General features: G+C 44.1%; 1 protein-coding gene across 1 annotated transcript; it reads left to right on the top strand.

Moving 5' to 3' along the window:
• Window positions 1–702: 702 nt before the first annotated feature.
• NKX2-6 (NK2 homeobox 6) lies at window positions 703–5603 on the top strand. The gene is made up of 2 exons (XM_073324835.2): window positions 703–994; window positions 5011–5603. Exons 1-2 carry the CDS (start codon window positions 703–705, stop codon window positions 5601–5603), a joined length of 885 nt encoding a protein of 294 aa, XP_073180936.2.
• Window positions 5604–10369: the final 4766 nt, after the last annotated feature.

Below are 10369 nucleotides of genomic sequence, written 5' to 3'. Positions count from 1 at the left end.
AATAATGCTGTACTAATTACAATAGCTACCCATCAGTAATAGGACTACTAAGCAGCTGGAGTACATGTTATAGTTTTCATCTGTATGCAGAGCTGTGGTTTTTTTACATTTGCCATCTTTGCGTCTACTAGAAATCCAGAACCCGGGCAAGCGGTGCTCTAGAAAGCGAGGATTATTACCTGCAGTGGGGTGGGTGGGTTGGTTGGTTTTAAATCTCCCAAGAATAAAACAACTGCTGTTCCCACTCCCACGATCAACTATTCACCCAAAGGAAGAGTTCAGAAAAGGAAAGGCTGGCCTCATCCCTGCTCAGCTCTGTCACGATGTCTCCCCCCCCCCCCCCCCATCGATGTATATTTATTGATCTCTGGGTGATACCCTACTCTGCAGTAGCAGTCAAGAGGTAAATAAGAGGCAGGGGGTAGTCACGTGGCTCCGGGGGAACCAATGGGCTTTTAGAAGGAAGCCCTCCCATTCACAATTCCAAGGTAACCCTAAGCCCGTGGGAGCACGTCAGAAGCAGCCCAGCGAGCCAAAGAACTAGGACAGGGCCCGGGCACACACGACCCTCCAGTCCGGGGAGCCCTGATTTTGCTCCTCAGGGGATTCGTTTCCCCCCCTTCCCGCCCCCCATCTCAGGGCCCCCAGAATTGGGGCTCCAACATTTCTTCCTCTCCATTTCCCCCCACGAGTCTGAGCAGGATGCTGCCCTGTCCTATCACTTCCACCCCTTTCTCGGTCAAAGACATCTTAAAGCTGGAGCAGCAGAGCGCTCAGAGCGGGGACCCTCAGGGATTCCTCCCCCAGGATCTGCAAGAGCCTCCGGCCCTGCAGCCTGCCCCTGCTTGTCTGCGCAAGAAACAAGAGGCTGCCTACAACTCTGGGGACCTTCCCTTCCCGGTGGAAGTCGATCAGCGCGGAAATTGCAGGAGGCGTGAGGAGGAGTATGAGCTCCTGAGAAGCTCCTGTGAAGAAGACGACGACATGGACCTAAGTAAGTTAGTTAAAGGGGGGGCGGGAGGGAGAAATACCACCAGCTAATAAACTTGGGGACTAATCCAAAACTAATGGAAATCAATGGGAATCTTTCCCTTGGCTTCAGCGGCTTTGGATCAATGATGAAGTTCATGGAGGATAGGTCCATCCATGGCTATTAGCCAAGATGGTCAGGGAGGCAGCCCCATGCTCTGAGTATCCCCAAACCTCTGACTGCCAGAAGCTGGGAGTGGATCACTGGATAATTCACCTGTTCTGTTCATTCCCTCTGAAGCCCCTGGCCCTGGCCACTATCAAAAGGCAGGATATGAGGCTAGACGGACCATTGGTCTGACCCAATATGGCCATTCTTATGTTCTTAATCCCATCAAGAGATGCACAGATTTGGTATTGAACTTCATAGCAAATTACCTCTCCAAAATATTCCCCCAGTGAAATGAGGCCAGCTATAGGCTTTTAGTTTTGGTGAATACACAAAATCTGGGGTAAGGGGATTGCATAGGTTCCTTATCATCAAGCCATATATTAGTGCACCGCAAGAAATCAGCATTAAAAATCGTTAAGGAAACGTTGACAGAAAAAATCTGGGCTACAAGATCGTGTTTAGACCCGTTGCAATGAAATAATTTGTTTGCTTTAAGATACCATGTGATTTCATTTGGGATTATATAGAATGGCAGGATAAAACTTTTGTGTAGCCAGAGAGGTTGCAATCTGGAATTTGTAATATACATATTTGATATCTTTGTGAGACATATATAATGCGATGTACCTGTTGATAGAAGAACCCTATGCAAATTTAATTGTTCAAATTCTTCTGTGTAACTATCATCGACAAAACTGGATTCTAGTCTCTTCAGATTCACCTACCTATAGTTTTAAAAGTTCTTACAGTACAACAATGCCAGGAACAAAGCCACCAGTATGTCCACAGTAAAAGTATTTTCACAACCCGTGTTAAGTGTGAAGTAATATTCGTCACACACAATATAGGAAAGCATTTGGATACACACAAATAGAAAAGCAATCGGGTACTTCGCAGCCGCAGAGAATACAGTTACAAAAATTACTACCGTGAAAGATGTAAAAAAATTGTTGCTTTTTTTGAACACCCCCCCCCCAACTGCGTTTCAAATTAGATCCCGTTTGATTGCACGAGCAAAGCTGGTATTTAAATTTTGTAACCCCCTATATATTATTTAAAACAAATAATGGTCAACTGTCAATATTTATTTTTTCCTCCACCTGATGTTTTGTGAAGGTGGCTTTTTCTTTGTCGACATTGTCCTTTAAAAGTTTCAAAAATAAAACCAGCCACAAAGTTACAAGTCCATAAAATTAAGTCCTCGGCACAGGGAATTTTGTAAGATGGCAAATGTCACCACTGACCTGTCCAGCTGGGGGGTGGCCTGTATTTTGATTTGAAATAAATTACTGCTTACGGAAATAAATATAATACAGCTTTGCATTTAATAGTTCAAGCTTCCAACTCATAGTTAGCTCTGTTAAGCATCTAAGGAAAATATTGTTATAAGCTGAAAATAATTTAAAATATGAAGTCGTTTTATAATATTTCACTATATACATAGAGAAAAAGATCGGTCTGTGTGTGTATATATTCAAACACTTTATAATATATTGTATACATCCATTAACACTATGTTAATATATAAAATATAAAGCGTTTGAATGGGTGTACACACAATATGTATACACACACACACTCACTCTCTACAGTCTTTTAAAAACAGAAAAAATTCCAACATTCCCAGTGACATGGGAAATGACTGGGTGGTCATTTAACATGTGCACGATTGTAACTAAAGACAATCATTCAAAATATTACAGCCCACTACGTGGTTGATTTCAATGCCACGACGTGATTTTTAAACGAACAATTAAAAGCTACAATAACTCTCCTTCGTGCAGGATTGCACGAGCAGCATCCATCACACTAGAATAGCGAGAATAGTTGTAACCTGCTAACTATTGATTGGACGGGGTCGAAATTTTAGTCCAAACCGATCCCCTTTTTTTGGTTATTGACTCATTCTCAGCTGTTTGTTAACCGGCACGTGTATTTGACACGCAGGTTTAGGAACCAGAGGCCAAACTGCCAGCATATTCCACACACACTGATCAGATTGTTTTTGTTTTGCATAACTCAGTCCAAAACTTCCTACTTCACAGCGCACATAAATAGGAACGTGGGTCGTTTTCCTAACGCCTAAACGGCATTATTAATTAATTAATTATTATTATTATATAAGCCAGAAAGTCAATAAGGCTCTTCTTGTGCTTGTTTAGTTTTATTTTTTATCACCTACACCGGTTTTCTGTCCAAGTGTAACGGGGCGGAGGAAGAAGCCGGAAGAGCTCAATAATTTAGTTCAAATAACATGGGAACCAAAGTCTGGACGAGCAAAGAGAGCAGAATACACCCCGGGGGCTTTACATTGCGCCCCGATTCCTTGCGAACGTGCAGCCTCCGGACAGGACCCACCACCACAGCACGGGACTGATTGGTGGGAACCATTAAGTAAACTGGCGGCTGATTCTGCCACATTGGCGCGTATCAAACTTGTGGGTCCCTGTTCTAGCCACGAGGTCTACTCCCTGGAGTAAGGATTACTCCTGCGAGCAGGAGCTTGCCAAGATCGGACGTCTAGATTTGGAAATGACTCGGCAAGGAGGTGGGGTGGGTGTGTGGAAAGGAGCAGCGGGAATACTCCTTGGCTCCATTGTCCAGCTGTGAAGAAATCACACTGGAAGGTAACAGGTGCCGCACGCTGAGTAGGATTCTCCCGAAGTGGATCTAGCTATAAATTTGTTCGTCTCTAAGGTGCCACGCGTCCTCCTTTTCTTTTTGCAAATACAGACTGACAGGGCTGCTACTCTGAAACCTAGCTATCTACCTATTCACTCAAGGCTCTGATGGGCATTGTCTCCTGGAGCTGATCGCCTTCCCTCCTTCATTTGAAGATCGCTTCATGTTTCTTGCATCAAATTAAATAAAAACATAGCCTGACAGTCAATGTTCCCTCTAATTTCCGACAGGCCCTGTGCACAAAAAAATTCTTCTGTGTAAATTGTTGTGCGTGTGCAGGGTTCAGGATCTGTGTCCACAGGCAGGCACATCGCTTAGAGGGAACAGTGCGTACAGTGTCTCCCCTCGACACACACACGATATTCTGGTAATAAAAGACAGCAAGGTATATACTGAGTTACGGTATTTGCTATGAATCGTTCACATGGGATATGTTCAGTGGATCAGGTCCTGTTTTACTTTCCTCATCCATCAATCTCAGTGAAACAGAAGTGAGTGTTTGTGACAGGTTTCAGAGTAGCAGCCCTCTTAGTCTGTATCCGCAAAAAGAAAAGGAGGACGCGTGGCACCTTAGAGACTAACCAATTTATTTGAGCATGAGCTTTCGTGAGCAACAGTTGCATCCGATGAAGTGAGCTGTAGCCCACGAAAGCTCATGCTCAGATAAATTGGTTAGTCTCTACGGTGCCACAAGTCCTCCTTTTCTTTTTGTGCGTATTTATGCAATTCAGTTGGAGAGAGATTTGGTCCAATGAAATATACATAAATGATATAGCGGTAATTAATGACAGCTCACCAGCCTTAACAGATCTGATGCAAAGTCTGCTAAGTCAATGGTAAGGCACCCACTGATTTAATGAGTTTTGGATCGGGTCTATTGATTATAACCCCTTTAGGGCAGGCGGAGAGAAACGATCAGTGCTGGTCGATGAAAGACTTGAACTAATTTTGTGTTGTCGATGAAAAAAATAATCGAAATTTCATTTTTTGGCAGAAACATGGGGTGATTCCCCTCTCCCCCCAAGATGTTCGGGTTAATTCAGCCCGTTTTCCAAATGGCTTTAATAATCGTGAATCTAATTTCACAGGAGCCCGTGAGTCGTTCTTTGACCCAGGGCTGGGAAACTCGAGACACGTTTCTGGGGGCGTGGAGCTGAAAATGTCTCCCTGTGCTTTGGCCTTCGCAGGCAAATCGCTGCCCGCGGACTCTTTCGAGACCCCGGAGAAGAAAGACGACCCGTGCGAACGGCCCAAGCAAAGGCAGAGGCGGAAACCCAGGGTTTTGTTTTCTCAAGCGCAAGTTTTCGAGCTGGAGAGGCGGTTTAAGCAGCAGAAGTACCTCTCGGCTCCGGAACGGGAGCATCTCGCCAGCCTGCTGAAACTCACCTCCACGCAGGTCAAGATCTGGTTCCAGAACAGGAGATACAAGTGCAAGAGACAAAGGCAAGATAAATCGCTGGAGTTCTCTGCCCACCCCCTGCCTCCCAGGAGGGTAGCGGTCCCTGTACTTGTCAGGGATGGCAAGCCCTGCCTTGGGGGCCCACAGGGTTACACTGCCCCTTATAATGTCCCGGTCAGCCCTTACTCCTATAACGCCTACTACCGCGGTTACAGCAATAGCCCCTACAGCGCAAACTACAGCGGTAGTTACGCGGGGGGCCCCGCTCGTACCGCGCCCGCCGGTCACATCATGAACATGAGCTTTAGTGTTTCCAGCGCCGCTCAGAACCAGCAGGGGCACTTGCAAGCCACGCTGCAAGCAGGGATCAGGGCTTGGTAAAGGGCTCCCTTGAAACCGACCACCTGGAAGATGCTGAACCTCTCTGCAGGGCAGGAGGGGGGGGATCAGAAGCCCCGGACCCGGACAGTTCCTGCTCAGTCCCCTTCCACCTTCTTCCGCCCCCATGGCTGGGCGCTGGGCCTCCCCCTGGAGACTGTGTCTTTCAAAAGCCGTTGTGCTAGAAGAAGGGGCTCTCTGGCGCTTTCACGCTCTGATCCCTGGGGACTAAGCGCCTGATCACTTTATTTATTTAACATGGGTGTTTTTAAAGACAGCCCTTCCTCTCTCTCTCTCATCTCCTGCCCCCAAAGCGTATTTGCTGCTCCCGAATGCAAGAAGAGTAGTGATCCTCCGAGCCCAACCAACCCTCCTGTCTTTCCTAAAGACAAATGTGGAAAGTACTTTGGCTGTGCACGTTTCTGCACATCTATTTTCAGCGGACCATTTTATTTAATTCCTAAACAAAAAACTTTTATCCTCTGTGATAAAGTTCGGATATACCTATCTTCATTCCTGCCCAGCACACGTTTTTCATTTGTGTATTTTTTTTCAATTAAACAAAAAAAAAAAATGAAAAAACCCACCACCATTTTTTCAATTATATTGTTCACACTTAAAAAAAAAAAAAAAAAACAACAAAAAAACCTCTCCTGTCTCTTGCCCCGCTCAAAGAATGTGCAGTTACCAGGAAATCGGATTCAGCACAGCGATTGGAAATAAAGGCTCAAAATATCAAAGAGAGAGAGAGAGAGAGAGAGGTCATAGTCTCATGGCCTGAGCACAGCTCTGTGAGCCAGGAATTCCAGAGCTCTGATCTCTGACACAGCCTCCTTTCCCAGCAACCCTGGGCAAATCCTTAAACCTCTCCGCTTCCCTTCCTCATACCTACAATAGGTTCATTTTATTTCACAGGAGAGCTGTGGGGGTTAATTAATTAGTTGCTGGGTCAGATCTTCAGCTGGTGTCCAACAGCTTAATTAAATTGATTTCAAAGGAGCGATGGCGATTTAGACAGCTAAGGCTCTGGCTCTCTCTCTCTATAAAGTGCTTTGCAGGTTACAAGAGCTACCTAAGTATTAAACCTGGAAGAGCCGCACACGGTTTCCAAGCCTGAGGAGGAGAGCTTTTCAAGAATCACTTCTGTGCTGGCATTTCCAGGGGCATTAGATATGTTGTAAATAGTTATACTGATCAGTTTGGTTGGTACTGTAGAAATCTTTTTCGATGACTAAACAAGGACATGGTTTTATTGAAATTTATTATATTATTAAAGAAACGCTGTGTAAAAGGATTAGTATTTCTCTACACCGGAATGGCAAGAGGTGGAACCACCACCCAGGGGAAGATGCTGCTCTCATAAAGGAAAAATTATTTTCGGACAGGAAGCTGTCACGCTTCTAACTTTTTTTTTTTTTTTTGCAGAACATGGTGAGAGTTCACAGGGGGCATAATTTTACCGTTCATTTTTCTATCACAAGCACGGTGGGTCAGTCTACACACAGGTGCCCTTAACGTCAAGGGGAGTTCCCCAGTAGACAGAGAGCTATATATGGCCAATACAGTCTGTGTCCAATACAAATGAGGCCAATTCTGCTCACCTTACTCGCGTGAATAGCCCCCCTGAGATCTTACCCATAGCCAATATTCATCCAAGAACTAGGCCATTCAAAGATGTCTTCTAGCTTTCACATGCAGAATCAAAGAGATCATCTTTCTAACTGGAAAATTAAATTATCTGAAGCATGTTTGTGTTGAAAGACATGGTCCTAACAGAAAAGATGATTCCACAGTGTATTATCCCAGACATTACACCGAGCTATTACAGTCATGGGACCACATAACCACCTAGATATAGACAGTAGCTACCAAAAATAGCATATATCCCAAATATGTCAGGTATCAACATGCAACTCCTCTGCCAGGCCCTCTGGCACAGCATATTTGCTGTCACTGCGAGGTTAGGTTCCAAAGAAAGCATTGCATGTTGTGGCCTGACATAGCCTCGGGCACAAGACAGCACTCGAAAAGCAGGTGTGGGATATACCTTTCACTCCACGTCACCAATATGTCATGAAAGAAACCCAGACCCTCTGACTCAGCCACAATAGCTTAGGTGAGCTGTTTTATTCTTGCTAGGTTCCCTTACCCGGGATGGTAAGAAACGGGTGTATGGAGAACTCTACCCCCTCAGCTAAACTCTGGTTTCACTTACAACAGCAAAAAGAACAGGAGGACTTGGGGCACCTTAGAGACGAACGAATTTATCTGAGCATAAGCTTTTGTGAGCTACAGCTCACTTCATCGGATGCTTATGCTCAAATATATTGGTTCGTCTCTAAGGTGCCCCAAGTCCTCCTGTTCTTTTTGCGGATACAGATTAACACGGCTGCGGCTCTGAAACTTACAACAGTGTCGTGCTATAGACTCAAGTAAAGCTGGTGTACGTGAGAGAAATGGGCCCATTTTATTTGCCCTAGAAATCTGAGATGTCAAAACATAATACTGAATTATTTTTATGTCGGTCTCAATCCCATGGAGATGATGTAATCCTGCTTTGAAAGGAAGCGGTGCCTATTTTCCTTAGAATACCATTAAATCTTGTAAATATCTTGTATGTATAGTGCCTAGTACAATGGAGATCCCAACCGCACCTGGGACCCTAGGTGTTGCTGTAATACAGATAATTGATGGCAATGTTATGCAGCAGCAGGGCCATGTCTGTCCAAATAGATTTTATCATGAAATCTCAATCATCCAAACCCTTTTGGAGCCTGGTTCTGCTGCACTGAAGAGTGGAAGAGGAGAGCCCACACCACAAAGGGGCTGTGAAATCCCAGGACGCACTGGAAGCGTGCTGCATTAGGGGAGCCATTGGAAGTAGTGTGGTGTTTGCGGGGGGTCAGAGGGAGAGGCAGCTGGATGGTGTACGGCCAGTGAACAATGTAACGCTCACACAAATCCCTCCCACCTGATGGCAGACGGAGATCTAGAAGGCTGCAGCAGTTCAGGGACTTCCTATGTGTGTGTACAGTGCCTAGAGCAATGGGGATTTTGGGTGCGAAGGTAATAAATAAATAAATAAATTTCACAATGCTGTTCCCACCCACCCACAGAGAACTCCTGGTCACTTACTCAGGATTCACAAAGGCAGAGAACGCCATCCTTCCTGCCTGATCCAGTGTTTAATTTGCGCCAGGGTTGAGCCCTGGCACCTCTGGACCTGGCAGTTCATAGCCCCGGCACCCCTGGGCTTGTCAGTTATGCAAGTAACAAACAAACAAAACAAACAAACATGCTTGAGCCCCAGCACCTCTCATTACAAATTAAGCACTGGCCTGCTTCTAAAGCCCAATGGGGTTTGGATCAGACTCTTAATTGAAAGGACACAATGTTTCAGCGTAGTGTTGAGTGAATATAATTAACTAGCAAGTATTTAGTAGACAAACGTCCCTCCTTTTCCTGTTCACAGGCAGTCCACAGTCAGTTTCCAACATCCCTGGCTATAATTGTTATTTGAAATTATTTGCTAGATGCTTTTTCTAAATAATTTTAGACCTAGAGATCCTTCGTGAACAGATCATTGGAAGCATTCGGAATTTGAGCTCTGTCGATTAGTTTTCACTGGACACTAGGTCACTTGGTATTGTTCCTCTTCCCTAACTGAGTGAGTTACTTGGAATCAGATTTCCAGTGCACGCCTTTTGCGAGTTTAAAATTCACATCCCATGGACATTTTCTAATGCTCATTTACTATTTGCTATTTCCAAAAATATTATTGCTAGTAAAATCTGTTACCCTAGGATAGTGGGATTATTGGATAGTGAATACAAAAAAAGATGTGACCAAATACAATATATTTGATTTGAATGAATATTTCCAGAAAAATGTTGTAGTTTTCTAATGAAAAGCACACTATTTTAAGACAGAAACACACATTCAATTAAGGAGTTTTGTTAATATTAGTATCTGTGTTTTCAAAGCAAAGCCATTAAAAGGAAAGTTAACAAATAGCATTTAAAACCAGGAAATATACTATCTAAGTTTTGGGCTGAAAAAGATCTACCTGCAGTACAAATTTAACTGTAGAAAAACAAAAAGCATAAAAGCAAAAGCACACAACCCTACAATCAAGTAACTGGACGAGCGAGATAATGTGTCGTTGTGTAATTTTGCTTGTGTTTACAAGATGATTGTGTGCGATTCTGTGTATAGGGGATTATTAAACTGACCAAGAAAAAAAGACAAAATATCTTATTTTTTTTATATATAGTCCTGGATTAGCAGTTTGCGAACTGTTTATTGATTGGAAACCCCTCCATTAATTTTTTCAGAGGAAGACAGAAAGAAAGCTACATCACAGTTCATTTACTTAGGGCCAAAAGAAAAGGAGTACTTGTGGCTCCTCACGAAAGCTTATGCTCAAATAAATTGGTTAGTCTCTAAGGTGCCACAAGTACTCCTTTTCTTTTTGCGAATACAGACTAACATGGCTGTTACTCTGAAACCTGTATTTAGGGCCAGTTTTTCAACTGCTCAGCACTCCAGTGCCGGACTGATTTTCAAAAGCGTCAGCTCCCAAAGTGCTGAGTCGAGCTGGTTGTGATTTTTTTTGCCAACTGTTTTCCCATCAAAACATGTTGATTCACTGAAACTGCTCACAGGGAAGGGTCAGTTTTGATGATTTTCTCACTTCAAAAACATTTTTTTTTGGCGGGGGGGGGGAAACACTTTTGAAATGGTTAACAAATCCCATTCTGACATGTTCC

Source organism: Lepidochelys kempii, chromosome 26 (genome assembly GCF_965140285.1).
Source record: "Lepidochelys kempii isolate rLepKem1 chromosome 26, rLepKem1.hap1, whole genome shotgun sequence".
NCBI lineage: Eukaryota > Metazoa > Chordata > Testudines > Cheloniidae > Lepidochelys > Lepidochelys kempii.
This window is presented reverse-complemented; position numbering and strand designations above follow the sequence as displayed.